Genomic DNA, 18,948 nt, shown 5'->3' on the forward strand with positions numbered 1-18,948 from the left:
ATATTTCTTATATTGCTAGTGATGATACCGAAGCTACTCCCATATCTGGGTTAACTGCTAGCCAGTACAAACAACTCATAAGTCTCCTTAACCAAGACAAACAATCATCTTAAGCCAATCCTGCTAATAAAAGATATTGCACCTATACTTTTCTTGAATCTGATGATTGGGTTTCAGATCATGTGACACCCAATCTCTCTAATATGACAATTGTCATTGGATGCCTTGACACTAAACATGTTAAACTACCTAATGGCACTTGTGTCCCAATCTTTTATATCGGCAACATCTACTTATCACTCAATATACCTCTATATGATGTTTTATGTATTTCAAATTTTTACTTCAACTTATTGTTAGTGAGCAAACTAATCGATGCCTTGAATTGTGTTGTTCTATTTTTTCTAATATTTTGTGTAATTCAAGATTTAACCTCAAAGAAGCTGATTGGGGTGAGAGAGATATGTCATAGTGTGTGTTACTTTGTTCAATCACCTGCTAGAAAAGCATCATCAACAGTATATAGTCTTTCTTCTTCATTATAGCACTTATGATTTGGTCATCTTTTGCCTGTCTGTTTATCTTCTTATTCTGATAATCTTTTCAACATTCCTTTTGATAGCAAGTTTTATTGTGAGACTTATCATTTGTCATGACAAATGCGAAATTCATTTCCACTAATTAATAATAAAAGTGAATATTGCTTTGATTTAATTCATAATGATATTTAGGATAGGTATCACACACCTTCACATTACGATGCACATTATTTCCTTACTATTGTAGATGACTATTCTCAGTATACTTGGGTTTATTCAAAATCTGAAGCTTTGACCTTTATCAAGATATGTTATGACATGGTTCAAAGTCAATTTAACTGTCCTTTTAAGGTCACTAGAATTGATAATGGTTAGGAGTTTGCATTCATATATACTTATTTTCATGAAAATGGTATAATCGATCAATTAACATATGTAGACACACCCCGATAAAATATGATAGCTGAACGCAAACATTGCCACCTTCTTAAAGTTGCTTCAAAACGCATTTTGAATCTCATTTACCATTATCGTTCTGGGATGAGTGAGCTCTTCCTATGGCATACTTGATTAATCATCTCCCTTCAGCTATCCTATCTGGAAAGATACCTTATGAAGTATAATTGAAAAGCCCACCTATCACCAATTAGGTGTCTTTGGTTATCTTTATTCTGCACATAATCATATCCTTAGTCGACACAAATTTGCTTCATAGGCTACTCGATATATTTTTGTAGGATATCTTTTTAGCCAAAAGGGCTATAGGATTTATGATCTCGAAACTTATTAAATTTTTATTTCCTATGATGTTAAATTTTATGAAACTATCTTTCCTTTTAAAGATAAACCCAACCTGCATTTAGGATCTATGGTTCCTTTACCCACATTTAATTATGAAGATGACCATGTTGTGACCACTACCTCTACTTCAATTGGTGATGTTCACAACCAACCTATTGAGGAAACCTAGTCATCAAACCGTATCTTGCATCGTTCCAGTCAAATTCATACTCATCCTTCATGTCTCAAGGATTATATTTGCTCAGTCTCTCGTGATACACCCCACATCTCTCCACAATCAATAGTAGATTTAGGTACGGCTTATCCCATCCCCTCAAATATCTCTTATTCTCATTTTTCTCCCTCATACTTTGTTTTCCTCTCAGCCATCTCCTTCAACGATGAGCACACTAGTTATTCCCAAGCAATTAAAGACCCACATTAGTAAGAAGCTATGGCATCCATACTAGAGGCACTATCGAGTGATATAAATTTAATGGCACTATCGAGTGATATAAAGCTCATCTCATTGCTATGGACTATACACAAAAGAAAAGCATTGATTATCATAAAATGTTTGCACCGATTACTAAACTAGTCATAGTACATTGTTTTTTTGCTATTGCATCTTGGCCTTGTACTAATTTAATATCAAGCATGCATTTCTTCATGGTGATTTATATGAAGATGCATATATGCATTTACTATTGGGTTTAGCATGATAGGAGGAGCATCATGTTTGTAAATTATATAAGTCTATCTACGGCCTCAAATAAGCCTCATGGAATTAGTTTGAGAAGTTTACTTTTGTCATCAAAGTAGCAAGTTACAACCAATTCAACACAGATTACTCACTTTTTATGCTCAATAAAGATTCAGGTTTCATAGCAATCCTGTTACATATTGATGATATTATCGTGACTAATAATGATCTTCAAAAAATTATCACACTCAAGCAATTCCGAAACACCCATTTTCACATCAAGGACCTCAACTCCCTAAAATATTTCTTAGTATTGAACTGGCACACTTTTCCAAAGATATTTTTCTTAGTCAAAATAAGTATATATTGTAATTCTTTCTGAGATCGGATTGTTAGGTGCCACGCTATGTGATTTTTCCATGGAATGAAAGTTGAGACTTACAGATGGCAGTGCTGCATTAGAGGATCCTTCCTCCTATAGGCAGTTGGGCAATCGTTTAATTTATTTAATATTCATCAGGCTAAAATTATATATTCGATTTATATTATCAGTCAATTTATGCAAAATCCAAAGAAGCCACACTATGATATTGCCATTGATGTATTATGCTATTTAAAATCATCTTCTAGTAAATGATTACTTCCTCCAGTTATCTCATTTTGTATGCATATGTTGATTCCGATTCGGCTACTTGTCCTATAACTCGGTGATCCATCATAGGCTACTTCACCCTCTTAGGATGTTTTCATATTCCATGAAAAAATAAAGAAACCATCCACCTTTTTCTGCTCATTTGCTAAGGCTGAATATAGATCTATGGCAGCTACCACATGTGAATTATTATGGCTTGTCTCTATTATCTGATCTAGATGTTACATATATCTAGCCTATAAGCTCTACTATGATAATGAAGCTGTACTTCACATTGCTGCTAATTCAATATTTCACAAATGCAACAAAAAGATCGCAATTGATTGCCACATAGTTTGTGAACATATTCAATACATGATATCTCCACCGCTTATGTTTCTAGTGATTGTCAATTAGCTGATATATTCATCAAGGTACTAGAATGTTATCAATTTTTTCTTCTTAGTCGCAAGTTAGGCATAACATATCTTCACACTCCATCTTGAGGGGGAGTGATAGAATCCCAAAAAATCTTTAAACTTTCTTATAATCATGAGGATTCTTCCAACCTTCCACATTTACTTACATACTTAATGATTACTTGGTCAATTTAGGTAGCTTCATCATGGATAGATTTACAAAATCTGATAAGAATCTCGAAGATTCTTTTAACTTCCATATTTACTTGATCAACTTGGCAACTTTGTCATGGATGGATTTATAGGATCTGATAGAATTTCAAAGATTGATTTATGGGATTCGTACGCATGCTAAATTTATTTTATAAACATATTGAATTTGTACACATGATGCATATATGTAGTCAATATGCTCAATAAAATTAGGCCATTCTAATCATCTTTTACTTTGTAAACATACTGAATTTAGGTGCCTTTAAGGGTTGGAGTGAAAGGGCGAAGGGGGGATGGATGGTGAGCAACATGGACTATAGCTTGTCCATGATCATTTTGGTTGCAAGCTGAGTTGTAGCATTTTAGGTTTAATATGGCCGGCAACGGATCGGGTATGAGTTGGGTTAACTAATACCCATATCCATTCCACCATGAAAAAATCCATATCCATACCTCCCTCGCACTCATCTCGAGTCAAATCGGGTCGAATAAAATGGAGGATAGAGGTTAGGTCAGGTCAGGTCAAATATATCCATCTAGTCGGATCGAGTTGGATCTCAAAAATCTCCCAAATCCTCTTCTACCGAGATTAATCTCTCAGAACCTCCTTTCCTTAAAAAAAAAAAAACTCTCAAACCACCCCGATCAAACCCTCGATCTCCCTTAGATGCTCTCTTTCCTCATAGTTTTTCAAAAAAGAAGATGAAATAAGTGAAAATAGGTGAAAAAGAAAAAATTATGGGAAAAGGTCTTACCTTTAAATTTTTTCCATCTTTCCTTTGTTATTGTTGATTTTTAGTTTTTTCCTATCCTCAAGAATCTTGATTGAGTGGGAGGCTTGGAGCGACAGAATACACCTCCGATTAGGCCAATCCAGTAGACAAATGAGTGGACAATACTCAATCCGATGAATAGAACCCTAGCTGCTCCTTTCTCTGAATGAATGGTCTCAATCGCACTTCCTCTCTACCATCGGCACCCTCCTCGTCCACCACCAAGCTCCTGCTAGCACTAGCAAGATTTCACCACTTCTTCTCCACCACTGGCACTCTCCTCGTCTACCACCAAGCCGCCACTAGAGTTTGGGTGTTTTAATGTTTTATTTAAATAAGAGAGATGTTTTATTTATATGATATATATAGGAAGCATATCAAGTGAGAGAAGTGGCTTAATGTGAGAGGTGAGAGGACATAATAATAATCTTTGGATCTACATCAATGATTTAGATGAGAACGCGGTTATCCAAACTATCCAAATACCTCTAGGGTTTATCCATTCATTTCTTTTTAATTTTTTTAATGCATGCGTGAGAGCGCACGATGCTCATCTAAACCATTGATGTGGATCCAAAGATTATTATTATTATGTTTCACCTATCATATTAAGCCACTCCTCCTACTTGATATGCTATATATATATATATTATTTATTTGTATTTATATATTGTCAAGGTGGGTCATATCATTATCCGTGTCTGACTAAACTTGCTTCAGATTTTTTTTTCTAAAATTCATACCCATTCCACCTTTTAATCGAATTGGATTGAATATCTATGGGTCAGGAAAAAATGCAACCCATAAGGTTTAACCTACAATAAAGGTTCAACTCTACCTACAACGTATGTGCAGGCCTTTCAAATAGCCCTTTTAGCTTTCACCACAATTAGATCTCTAACACAAGCTAAATTGCTGTGCACCAAATAACCTTATGATTTGAAGTTTATTTACAAGGGCCTACTTGAATGGTTAGGTCCAAAATCGCATGAAACTCATGGATTGAACCAATGCAACCAGCTAAATCAGGCTAGGCTAGGCCTATCTTAATAAATACCCAAAAAAACATTGGATACGGGCCTATAGGAGTTGGGCCACTAGAATCCAAAGGATCTTTGAGTACTTACAAATACAAACCCATCCCAACTTGACTTAGCTAGTTGTATTGGTCCAACCCATGAATACCATGGGATTTTTGGGCCCAATCATCCAAATAGATTCTAGAGCCTGTTTGGATGGATGGGTTGAAGATCCTATTGGATCATTGAATTTGACCAATATAATAAGTTAGAAATAGGCTTACACCGATCGGGTTAGACCATATCTATGAGTATCCAGGACTAATTTTGTTGGTGGACTGATCCGAATCTCATAGGAAAAAAAAAATCTCAAAATGATCTCCTGAGCTTTTTTTTTTTTTTTTCTTATGGGATTTGGACTAGCCCACTCCACAGACTCCTAGGTATTATTGAAAACAGGCCTAACCCAAGCCCATTTTTTATAATTATATTGGCCCAAACCATGAATCTTATGGAATTTTTGACCTACCCATCCCACTTAAGGGAAGAAACATCCTAATTTTTTTTCTATGTTCAAGAGTGGCAAGGAAAAAAGGTAACTGAGAGAAACTACTTCTCCTATTGAATGGTAGAATTCTATTTGATAAAAAAGGTGGAATAGAATTATATCCTCTCCCTCCTACTTATCCTATGTCAAAATGTAAGGCTTTATTGAGGTTGCTTTTTGAAGGGACAAAATGCACTTTATGGAGTCCAAAAAGTATTGCATAATTTGTAGATATTTGATAAAAAAATACAAATAATTTTCTAGACCTCCCAAAAGCTGAAAATCTTCTGCATAGCAAAAACTCCAATTTGGAGCTTCTCCCTTAAACATTTTGGAGCCCATCTGAAAGCTATCCACTTTACTGATATACAACCAACCAAAAATAATTACATTGTTATTATAACATATAGATTAAAATAAAATATATAACTTATAGTTAACGATACTTTACACTATATTATATTCATATGAAAATAATATTATAATAATATTATATTATAATATTATACTGAAATAATTATATCACTTTCATATATTACAATAATATTATTCTATGTAATAATATATTAATATGTAAAAATAATAATATTTCTAATGCTTTATATCAAAATATTTTATTATACTTATTAACTAATAATAGATAAATTATATTATAATATATTATTATACTATATCATAAATATTATATTACATTATAATATAATGTAATATACTAATATTATGACAATACTACATTACTATCATTGTTGTATCACAATAGCCATATTTTAATAATATAATGTTATTATATTTCTATAATAATGTACTGTTATGTTGTATATTATACTATTCAAAATAAACAATTTCTAAATTAAGAATAACTTGTAGTAATTGTTATGATAGCATAAAGAGTTAAAAAATTAAAAATACTATACAATATCCTTTATTGTCATTTTTTCATAATAATAGGACTTTCTCAATTTAGTTACCAAATAAATATCAAAATTCCACAATATAATATCCGTTAAAAATATAGTTATCAAATAGCAAATAATTTTTATTAAAAATCCTATTTACAAAAGTTGTTCCAACAAAAGCTCTACTATTAACAATAACTCTGAATAGGGCCTAAATCTATTATGAGATGTCCAAACAATGCTGGGCATGATAAAAAGTGCAGAATAGGAAGATAAGGAACTTACTCTTTGCCTACAAAACTGACTCAAATGCTCATGCACATGAAGCATGCCTAAAGACCGGCGGGTAAGCTCCACGGAATCAGGGGCGGCTGAAGGGCAAGGCCACCGAAGCCCTTGCCTTAGGCCCCCGCCCCCAGGAGGCCCCCCACCTCCGCCTCCGGCGTCCTGGTCCCGCCTGAGCCACCCTCCAGGCCTCCGGCGCTCCGCGGCTCCGCCTCCATGTCTCCGCGGGACCGCGGCTCCGCCTCCGGCCGCCTGTCGGCACTCGACAGCGCTGGCCCGCGCCGGCCCCCACCTCGATGAGATCCACCAGCGCCTCCCCTCCCTCGAGGCCTCCGTCCGCCCGATCTGCGCCCACCGCGACGCCCTCACTGCCGTCGGCGGCCATATCGACCGCGCCGTCAGCCCCGCTGCCGCAGTTCTCAAGGTGTTTGACGCAATGACGCCGTCCATGGCCTCGAGCGGCTGCTGCGGCCCCTCCTCTCCGACCCCGACGCCGACCTCCCCAGCTCCCCGGCTACCTCTCCGTCCTCAAGCGCCTCGAGGAGGCTCTCCGCTTCTTCTCCGACGGCGACAACTGCGGCCTCACCGTCCAGTGGCTCGATGACATCGTCGACTACCTCGACGATCATTCCGTCGCCGACGGGCACAGCCGTCAGCCGTCCAGGACCACCACCGGTAAGTTTCTTCTTTTTTTTTGTTTTTCGGCACTCCCCCTCCACCCCGCTTGGTGCGCCGGGCCGGCGGCCAGCGGGCCGTCGGTCTGCCTTCGTTTCTCGAAAGCCAGAGCCCGGAAGAACCAAAGAAGGCCCCTCCCTGGCGGCCTGTGCAGCCCCCAAGTCCCCCCGAGGGTGAGGTCGCCTGTCGCGGCTCGCCGACGGCCGATCGGCCGGTGACCGGTCACAGCCACGGAAGATGAAAGGGCTGTGCTGCTGTGGCATCAATTTTTTTTTTTTTCAAAAATCAAAACACGTGGCCGGTGGCTGATGGGCGGGTAGCGCGGCCGCGTGGGAAAAAAAAAAAAAGGGGCGGCGGGCGGCAGCATTACAGTGGTAATTAAAATGATCCAACCACTTCAACGACCAAATTTCAACGGTAACTTTTTTTTTTTTATAAAACTAACCTGAATTGCTACTTTTTCTTTTATATTGTTATATTTAGACAATTGATAAAAATATTATGGAACAGTGTTGTAGTGGATGCTCCATATTTTACACAGCATTCAACAATCGGGTGCTATTATTCTCATTTACAATCAGCATTGAACAATCGGATACTATTATTCTAATCTTTATCTATTTTTTATTTAATTTAAAATTTATATTATATTATTATATATTATCTTTATTTTATTTAATATTTGATTCATTGAATTAAAAATTTTGATTGTTGATCTTGTATTGGCTATTTAAGAAATATAAAATAATTATAATAGTTATATCTTTTTAATAATTCATAATAAGAATTTAAATATGTCAACTCGAAAATATGAATCTGGTTATTCAAAGCTTCAAAAAAAAGAAAAATTGAAAGTTTAATACAATCTCAAAAAGGAGCTCTTGATAAATTCTTTACAAGTAATAAAAATAATAAATTAGAAAATATTGATGAATGTTCTTTAAATGAACAAGTTAATAATTCTTTAGAATTAAATGATAATGAAATATTAGAAGAAGAAAAAGTCAACGAAGAGATTCAAGATAATCTTCAAAGTCATAGTGAAGAAAATCAATCGGTTAATTTAAATGATTGCATTCCTAAAAATATTTATGATCCAAGTCAATGGACAAATATTGATACAAATTTGAGAGATTTATTAGTAGAAAAAGGTCCAATTAGAATTGATGATATAGATTTTCCTAAAGATGAATTTTCAAGACATTTTTCTACTACATACTATATTCAAAAGTTGACAAACGGAGAGAAGCATGAAAGAAGATGGCTAGTTTATTCAAAAGACTTAGACAGAGTATTTTGTTTTTGTTGCAAATTATTTAATTCTGCTTCTAGTATAAGTAAACTAGCTAATGTTGGTAGTAGAGATTGGAGAAATCTTAGTGCTAAACTTAAGGGTCATGAGATGAGTAATGAGCATGTTATTAATATGTGTTCATGGATTGATTTAGAAATGAGACTATTAAAAAATAAAACAATTGATAAAAGTATTCAAGAACAAATAAATAAAGATGAAGAACATTGAAAAAAAGTCTTATTAAGAATTTTTGCTGTAGTAAAAACTCTTGGTAAAAATAATTTAGCTTTTCGTGGAAAAAATGAAAAGATCTATCAAACAAATAATGAAAATTTTTTAAGTCTAATTGAAATGATTGCAGAATTCGATCCGGTAATGCAAGAACATATTCGACGTATTAAAGATGATAAAATTCATACCCATTATCTTGGACATAATGTACAAAATGAATTGATAAATTTGTTAGCAAATGAAATTAAAAATAAAATTATTAAAAAAAATTTAGAAGCAAAATATTATTCAATAATACTTGATTGCACTCCAGATACAAGTCATCAAGAGCAAATGTCTTTTATATTGCGATGTGTAGATATTTCATCAAGTCCAATCAAAATTATGGAATATTTTTTTGAATTCTTAAAAGTAGATGATACAACTGGAAAAGGTCTTTTTGATGTCATTATGGATGAAATAAAATATATTGGACTTGATATTAATAATTTAAGAGGACAAGGATATGATAATGGATCTAATATGAAGGGCAAACAGCAAGGAGTGCAAAAAAGACTTTTAGATATAAATCCTAGATCCTTTTATACACCATGTGGTTGTCATAGTTTAAATTTAGTACTTTGTGATATGGCTAGTTCTTGTACTAAAGCTATATCATTTTTTGGAGTGGTACAACGTATCTATTCACTATTTTCTTCTTCTACTAAACGATGGAAAATTTTGCAAGATAATATTTCTGGTCTAACTCTTAAATCATTATCACAAACACGTTGGGAAAGTCGTATTGAAAGTATTAAAGCAATAAGATTTCAAGCTCTACAAATAAGAGATGCTTTATTGGAATTAGCAGAAGTTAGTGAAGATCCTAAAACTAAAAGCGAAGCTAATTGCTTAGCAACATATGAGCTTGAAAATTTTGAGTTTTTATTAGGTATGACTATTTGATATGATATATTATTTGCTGTTAATTCAGTTAGCAAAAGTTTACAATCAACAGATATGCATATTGATGTTGCTATAGAACAATTAAAAGGTCTTCTTTCTTTTTTTGAAAAATATAGAGAAGATGGATTTGCATCCGCTATGATTTCTTCTAAAGAAATTGCATTTGAAATGAAAATAGAACCTAAATTTCATGATAAGCGTATCATTCGCAGAAAGAAACAATTTGATGAGAATGTTGACAATGAAATAACAAAATCTCTTGAAGAATCATTTAGAATTGATTATTTCTTATATATAGTAGATCAAGCAATTTTTTCACTCCAAAATAGATTTGAATAATTTAAGATATATGAAAATATTTTTGATTTTCTATTTAGTGGTAAAAAATTGAAGTCATTAGATAATGATAGTTTGAAAGAATATTGTCTTAATCTTGAGTATTCTTTAAAATATAATAACTACTCTGATATTGATGGTTTAGATTTATTTTCAGAGCTAAAAATTTTAAAAGAAATTATACAAGTGGAAGATAACAGTCCAATGGATATACTCAATAATATAAGACGACTCGACTCTTTTCCAAATGCATATATTGCTTTTAGAATAATATTAACAATTCCAGTAAGTGTTGCTTCGGCAGAAAGAAGTTTTTCAAAATTAAAATTAATAAAATCTTACTTAAGATCAACAATGTCTCAAAAAAGATTAAATGGATTGGCTATATTATCAATTGAAAAAGAAATATTAGGAGAACTTGATTATAAAAATTTGATTAAAAATTTTACATCTCAAAAAGTTAGAAAAATAAAATTTTAATAAAAAATTTATATAAATTTTAATTAAATAATTATATTTTAATTTTTAGCTTTACACCTCCAAATATGTTGAGCCGCTGCATGGAATGGTACAATAGAAAACTTATCATCTGCTGTGAGTCCTGGCATTGATTCAAAGCTAGCTTTGAAAACAAGTCTGAGCATTTACTGCCCTTAAATAAAGCTTCGAACAATATATTCGGCACCACATTTCCAGCACCAATCATAATGACATCAAACGGTGACGTACAAGTCCTCTATCTCTCCTAGCCTAATCCATGAACTCAAGCTTCTCATAGTACCACATTAAAATAAAACGAAATGATAATTTTAGTTCTCAAAAAAGGGGTGCAGCGTTGCTGTGTAAATGAAAGCTATCTAATCTTTTGAACTGGTGCCTCTAGCTTGCTAATAACAATATACCAAGTTACCCTTAAGAGGTGTTCGACCGATTTGTTCAAGTACGATCGTTTTGCCCATGGGTCCCGCTGGCCATATTTTATTTTATTTTGTTTTGAGAAAGATGGGTGGAAATACCACCTATTCCAATAGAACTCGTAATAGCCTTGACAATTACATCCGATCAAATTGATCTTAATATTTGATCTTAATCCGACCCGGCCATAATGGATCGGATTGATCAACATGTTGATTATTTTGACCCAACCCAATCCAAACTCGATAAATTTATATCTCAGATCGAATTGGATTCAAATAGTGAACACCCCAATCCATCATCCGATTCGAACCCAACCCGATCTTTTATATATATATATATAATTTAAATGTAAGCTATGAAACGTGATCTTATGATCTTTGGATTTGATTAAGACCTGAAGACAGTGATAGTAAACTATTGTTCAATGCTTCTATTTTCCTCTAGAAAATCTCATTTAGATGAGACAGATATCCGATCAAATAACCCAATATCCAACCCGATAGAATATGAATAAAAAAATTATTGACCCACCAAATCATGAATTAAATTCAGATCAAAATACTAAGATATTGAATTGAATTCGGATCGACCCAAACCCGCACCCAATCTGACCCATTGCCAAGCTAACTCGGAATCTCTCCCCAGCTGAGAGGTGGGCCAAAGCCCCGTTAGCTGGCCTAAAAATTCAACAATCAAGTCAAACACCAGGAAAGCACAAGTTAGCACCCAGTCATCCAGGTGGTTCAATAGCATGTAGAGAAACAAACCCCACGTTACGATGATAACATGATCATAGGACAGAATGCTGATAAAAATTTTCCCAGTAATGTACAAGAGCAACTAAGCGGCAGAAGAATGACGGTATCTACCACAACCATCAGAAAAAAATCCATGAATTGATTAAGGGAGCACAGCTTGCAGCTTATTCCACAAATTATAAATTTTGATGCAATATTCATCACCTGTTTGAGAATGTACGGAAGCATAATGTCACCATCAGCCACTGCCTTAGTGATACACAGTAGTCAGAGTGAAAATATACAGAACTACACCGTTGGCGACTACTGCAACAAATATTTTGGATGAAGTACATCATGGTACAAATATGATCTGCAGTCAACCACAGGCCTGCTCGGGGACTTCATGCTATTGATCTAAAGCTCCCGAATCCTGCGACGACTGTATAGCCATGCCGGGGTCAGTCCCACCTTGAATTTGTGGGGAGACTTCCTGTTACAACATTAAAAAAAACATGGCAAATTGAACGTATCTGGCACTCATAATTCACCAAATTGCGTGAATAATTTTCACTATGCAGTAGAGCAAACGAGGTTATGTAGAGCTATGACCAGTAAACTTTGGGCCAGCAAAGGCCCAAAGTTGGTTTGCATAACCATACAAAATCAACCAAACGATAGCTTTCCTTGAACGCCCCAAAATCATGCAACCCGCCATTAGCAATATCTGGTGGTCCAGGAATTTGCTCATGAAGGTATCACAGATCAAGGATCCAGAGAATTCTTACAATCAAGTGGAAAAAATGAACATCCAAATGTCATTTTCTTTCAAACTTCAAATTATTAATATCAAGTCTATCCATTATAGTTTGATCTACAACATCAAGTCAAATGATTTAAGCAGCATTCAATAAAAACTATAGCTCCCTCTCCCCCACCCTTAATCCCAGTAAGACGGTACGAAAACTTACTGGTGGCTGCATAGGCTGTTGTTGTGCCTGCTGATCTTGTGGCAGCACATAGGGTTGCGGCTGGGACAACCGATAGTATGGTTCTTTTAGTTCAAGCTTGCATGAAGATGTCTGTAATATCCCTCCTTGGTTGGCACCAGCACCCCACATTTTAGCTTTTCAAAATATTTCGCAGAATGCATCAGAATTCCCAGTAAACACCAACCAGCACTAAAACATACAACCAATCATGCATGTTATGTAATTCAACCAACCTGACATTGTCAAGTAAATAGTATAGCTCTGAGCACTGTGAGCTACAAGGTGAAGCCGTCCTGTAATTTCTTGACCAGCCATGACATAGAGTGGCTGGGCGAGGACACATCGCAGCTGGTACCAGTGAGTTGTGGGCGCACCAGGAGCAGTAGTAAGCCATCTTTGAACAGAACTGCAGGATGAGATCACAGCATTTGCTTAGACACAAGAGGTAATAATAAGTAAACTATAATGTATCATAATAATAGGAAATTCAACTTATATTCAGCTAAAACAGAATTCATGAATTTATGTTATACCATGTCCTAGCAACAAAAAGTTGTTGAAAGATGTCTGATTTCCTACAAGTGAAATAGAAGAACTAACGACTGCCTTGGACCATGAAGACTAGATAAACTAAAGTTTTTCATAGAAAGTTAGAAACACACTAAATGCAAATGATACCATACATTCGAGTATAATACACCAGACGTGGCAAAACCTGCAAAACTATGGAAGGTGGATTTCAAGCAAGTATGCTAAAAAGCCTGAGACTAGCTTCCTCATTGAAGGACATTGTCATAATAGAAATGATGTCAACAGGGTCAAAACAAAAGGAAATGACCTAATGAAGAAAATATGCTCATGATTCAAAAAATGAAAATGTTTCCATTGACAGGTATTTCTTTAGTAAAATGACACAAAATGGTAAATATTTAACTCAAAGGAGTTGGGCTTATATATTTTGTTTAGTTCAAAGAACTAAGCTTTGAAGAAAATGGTTTCATTTAACAAATCAATGTTAAATTCAATGTTTGCAAAAATGAATAGGACAATAGAAACGAGTTAGTATATTTCAAGACTCCGAAGTACTGCATGCAAATAAAAGCACAGCATGCCTGGGTTCTAACAATTTGAACCCAGGCATAAAATGGCCGAGAACTCCATTAAATGTCCCCCAAAACATTAATAAACTGCATAGTCCACATAAAAAAGACCACTGAATATGTGGCACAAACTAAGAAAGCCAAAATACATTTATCAACCATTTCCAACAGGTAATAGACAAAACATGAGCTTAGAGTACAAAAGATAACGAGCACATCTCCTATCAAAAACAAAGGTGTTACCCGTATCCCTGCACTGACCAGCATGAGAAAGAAATGGATGGGGGCTCTCCACCCATGACACCCCATTGGACATCATATTTTTCATGGAAGCTATTGTTATTCTACTTATTTCTCTCTGTCACATTCACTTGTGTCATAGTATTGATAGGTTTGTCTTGAAGATTATAAAACATATTTTTAATCATACGATTGACAATAATGCTCAGTAGCTGATTTGTACTAATTCTTGCATACATACCAGTATTAAAATTAAAAAAATAAAATACAAATATATGAAGGATATAAGTTGATTTGATTGGGTTTGCCTGTTTCAATGTATTCTGCGGGACACAATTCCAATGAGACACTAATCAAGCAGTTTCAAACACGATTAGTAGCACTTATAATCAAATCAATGCCAATCAAAACTAAATGAGCCTTTGGCCATTTGGCCACAATAATTGGACCTGTTCACAAAGACAACTAGAAGCATTGCCTAGCTATGACCATGCTAACAGACACCTGATTCCAACACTGTCAAAGGATTTCAAGGGTTTATTCAGCTTAAACTATACTTTTTTAGGTGTCTTTGAGGCACTACATCAAAGGTCCAATATACCAGCTAGACAAAAACCCCTGCCTTCGAAACTTTAGTGCCATTTATTTTGAGTAAATAAGAAGTTTCAAGCAGCATCATGATAAGTAATGCTTTATAAAATCAGAGAGGTTAAAAGGAAGAAAAACAAAGACATGCTCAACTAAGTATCTCTTAGAATGTGCTACAACTGTCATCTCGTAGTTTAAAGAGAAGGTGGAGCAATAGTTAATGAGGTAGAAACAGGTTTTCTGCATGGATAGCTTGAAACATAAATACTTACCTTCCACTGAACAAAACATCAAACCAGCAAGCCAGTCCATGCACCCTAGTGCCAACAGATGCTATAAAATTCAGTGGAATATCAATCTCATATAGCTCTTCTTCCTGTGTAATTTAGAAATTATGGACAAAACTAATTAAACCCCAAAACTAATTAGTTAATGAGAAAAACCAAGAAATTTGTAGAACATACAGAAAACATATTTATTATAGATGTGCATGCATGCTCTTATCTACAGCTATAGTTATTTACATAATCGAAATGAATGACAGAAATGTTACATAATAGTATGGATTTTCTCCAAGAATACACAATAATATTAATTGGCAGGACTGATCAAGAAAAAAAAATGGCTACTTTGATAAAACATAAAGACTAACAAAAGATTAAGATAAAGATAAGGGAAGTTCACAAAAGATAAAAATATGAAAAGGATAATGTTCCAACCAAATTACAAGACATGCAGATTCACAGTTAACTTTACCTTGACGCAAGTAAAATCTAGTGCATGGAATATAGGTGGAGATACTAATAACCTTGGATCAAAAGCATCCACCACAGGCTGCATAAAGGACAAAAAAGTTATTGTAATTATGCAAGTTGCATTCTCATCAATAACAAATTTAAGAAGACATGAGCATATAATTTATGCATATCAAGATCAATATATGCAGACTGGAGAGCACTTCAGATTCATTTGCACTACTACCATGTATAGCAAGTAATGAAAAACCATATTAACGGGCACTAACAGGAAGCCCTTTAAAACAGGTGACATGGAAAGTTAATGATGACCACATTGATTCTAAATGATCATAAGTTATCATGAAACAAACTACATCCAAAAAGTAAAATATTTCAATACATTGTGAGAGAGATTAAAATACCAAGAACATGCCTGTCTTCATTCCCCTTGAGTCAATCTGTGATGGCCTAGTCCATTGGACCAGCCCATCACTAAGACAGCCCAAAACCCCAGCCCTTTTGGCCCACTTTGTTGCAGGAGCAACGCCCCAAGGATTGCTCCTTTCCAATCAGGGCAAAGCCCCCCTTTGACACGGAGGACTTCTCCTCCTCCTCCTTGGACACTGTCGAAGGTGAGGGATCTATATAAAGGACCCCAAACACCCTTCAAGCCTCTCATCGCCGACCATCACTGCCCCTTCTTCCTCTCTCTCTTCCGATTTTCACCGGATTCCTTTCTCCATGCTCATTGGGAATCGAGGTCGAAGATGCCATCAAAGCTCAAAGTAAGCCCCGATCTAACCTCCTCTCTCTATTCCCCTTCTTCCCATGACCCTATGCACCATTGCCGGCCGCTAATTTTCCTATCGAAAAGAAGAATCCCTATTCATCCCCTATTTTTCAATCTTTTTTCCATGATTTTCTTGACTGGCAGCCACTGCCGCCGGCCGTCCGCCTACGTCGGCCGCCTACTGCCACCACCTACTGTCGATCCTCCTGCGACTAGCCACCACCCACCTTCCCCTATTTGGCCAAAGAAAAGAAGAATAGAAGAAAAAAAAAGAAAGAGAGAGAAGGGTTCTCTCTCTTGTCTCTCTCCTCTAAGGGTTTTTTTCTCTACTCCCTGTCTCTTCATATGATCCATGGATCCCAGTATGAACTTAGGATGATCTTTTCAAAGAGATCGAAAATTGCTTTGATATTCATGCAGTATGTCGGATCCCAGTTGGTCCTTGCTAGATATTCATAGAATCTGATCACTATTGACCCCTATTAAGTCACCTTGGTATGACCCTTGATGATCTCAATCATAGTTTCCTCTTTTAAGGGATATGAAGACTCCATTTTTTCTAAGAAGACCTATGAACCTTAGTATCGAGTCCTGCCTCTATCTCGTGCATTCATATTGACCCTCAGCTAGAAAGTCCTAAACTGTCTCGATGACTAGGTAGCCTATTGGACCGACCACCCAATCTAGTCTTCTTTCCTTATGATTGAATTTATCAAATAGAAATTAATTATGTATTTAATATGTTAAATAGATTCAATAAATTAGTCTAGCGAAGTTTGAAGGACTAGGATGGAAGATGTAACCCTGACACTTCTTACCTCTTTTCGAATTATTGATTATTTTATCATAAAAAAATTATTCTGTATTTTTATAAAATAAGGATTGAGCATATGTATTGTCAAACTCATGATTTATCATAAAATAGTGATTTCAAAAATATTTTAATATGAACAATTTGTACATAAAATATGAACTCCATATTTATAAAATTTATGTTTTGTCATGAAGAGAATGATTTCATGATCGTTTTACTATTAAAAATTATTTATGGACCATAAGCTCTACAAAATTATATAGTATCTTATTTATGCATAATTTAAAAAAATATGATTTAAGAATATTTGTTTCTAGAAATATAGAAAAAAATTCTCTCAGATAGCAATGTATAGACCATAAAAATGGACAAGATCGACATCTGGAGCTAGCATCCGTACGACCCTTCTAGTGAGTAATAGTAGTTGGCATACGACCCTACCAACAGATAATAGTAGTTAGTATACGACCCTGCCAATGAGTAATAGAAATTGGCATATGATCCTGCCAATGGATAACAATAGTTGATACATGACCCTACCAATGGATACTAGTAGTTAATATTTTATCGATTACAGTCCTGTCACAGATATAATATTTTATTAAGAATTAAGATATGACAAAATAACAAATGATTTATAACTTTATTTATAAAATTAACATAATTTATGAATCCATTTATGCTATGCTTTGGAAATCATGTTTATGTAAATTGCATGATTTATGCATATGCAAAAGCATGATTAATTTATGATATACTATTATTATGAAAGTTTTATCTAATAACGATAATCATTTTTTTCTAAAAGATTTGTTGATGCATGTATAAACTTATGCTTGATCCGGTAAGATAGTGTAAGGTTTACTAATTGAGTTGGTATAACTCATATCACTTTATTTTTTTTCTTTTACAGTGAAATAAGGTTAGGAACTACAGAGGATCTAGACTTGGTGATCTGCACAGCAAACTTGAAAATTTTGCAGCTGGAACTTACTTTATGATCATGGACTTGTAGTCAATTATTTTCATGAATTTTGAAACATGAATTTTGATATTTAATATTGGATTTAGATGCTCTAAATCAAACTTAGTTTATTTACTTGATGAATGATAGAGTTGAATCTTTTATTATATTTTATTTGTGACAAATTTTAGGTTATTATGATAGATAGACATAATGTTATTGAGGACAATAACTCTTGGTAGCATAACCGTGTTATGCCCTAATTTGGGGCGATACAATCGGAGCTACATCTTACATACAGATGATGCGCAATGATTTTACACTTCATTTGTAAACACTTAAACAACTTGAAACTGATAGCTTCTTGGCTAACAGAGTTGCTTTATCAAACTACTAAAAATTTAGATGAGTTGAAAAGGTAACATTAAAAAAGATGAAATGTTAATTTGGATTATTAGCCAACATTATTATCTAATTGTTGGTTAGAAACTAATATTTTGATAAGAAGCTACACACAGCCAAATACAAGTTAAACATAGAAGTTTATCACTAAACTTCTTGAAATGCTGATTGATTGCTAATAGACACTACAACTCGATAATCAAAACAAAACAAATGCTTCACAATTAGAATGCCATGTTTAACCTAGCACGGTATAGATGTGGCCTCTTTTCCTCTATACTCTCTTTTCTTCACAGCAATGTTTCCTCACATATGTGAAGTTTCTGACTTTTTCCTTCTATTTCCAATCGGGCTGGACAATATGCAGAAAAATGATGCAG

The 18,948-nt window shown here is 34.9% G+C and overlaps 1 protein-coding gene and 1 pseudogene across 1 annotated transcript in view; one reads left to right on the top strand and one right to left on the bottom strand.

Annotated features, from left to right (window-relative positions):
• The first annotated feature begins 6,848 nt into the window (after positions 1-6,848).
• LOC140857967 (uncharacterized) lies at positions 6,849-9,942 on the top strand (annotated as a pseudogene).
• Positions 9,943-12,081: 2,139 nt separating this feature from the next.
• LOC105045282 (probable histone-arginine methyltransferase CARM1) overlaps positions 12,082-18,948 on the bottom strand; it is a 76,987-nt gene continuing 70,120 nt past the window's right edge. Inside the window, 5 exon segments of the mRNA XM_010923512.4 lie at positions 12,082-12,434; positions 12,913-13,067; positions 13,167-13,339; positions 15,134-15,237; positions 15,618-15,695. Of these exon segments, the coding sequence (XP_010921814.2) occupies positions 12,351-12,434; positions 12,913-13,067; positions 13,167-13,339; positions 15,134-15,237; positions 15,618-15,695 (594 nt within the window). The 3' untranslated portion in view covers positions 12,082-12,350.

This window comes from Elaeis guineensis, chromosome 5, assembly GCF_000442705.2.
Source record: "Elaeis guineensis isolate ETL-2024a chromosome 5, EG11, whole genome shotgun sequence".
Classification (NCBI taxonomy): Eukaryota; Viridiplantae; Streptophyta; class Magnoliopsida; order Arecales; family Arecaceae; genus Elaeis; species Elaeis guineensis.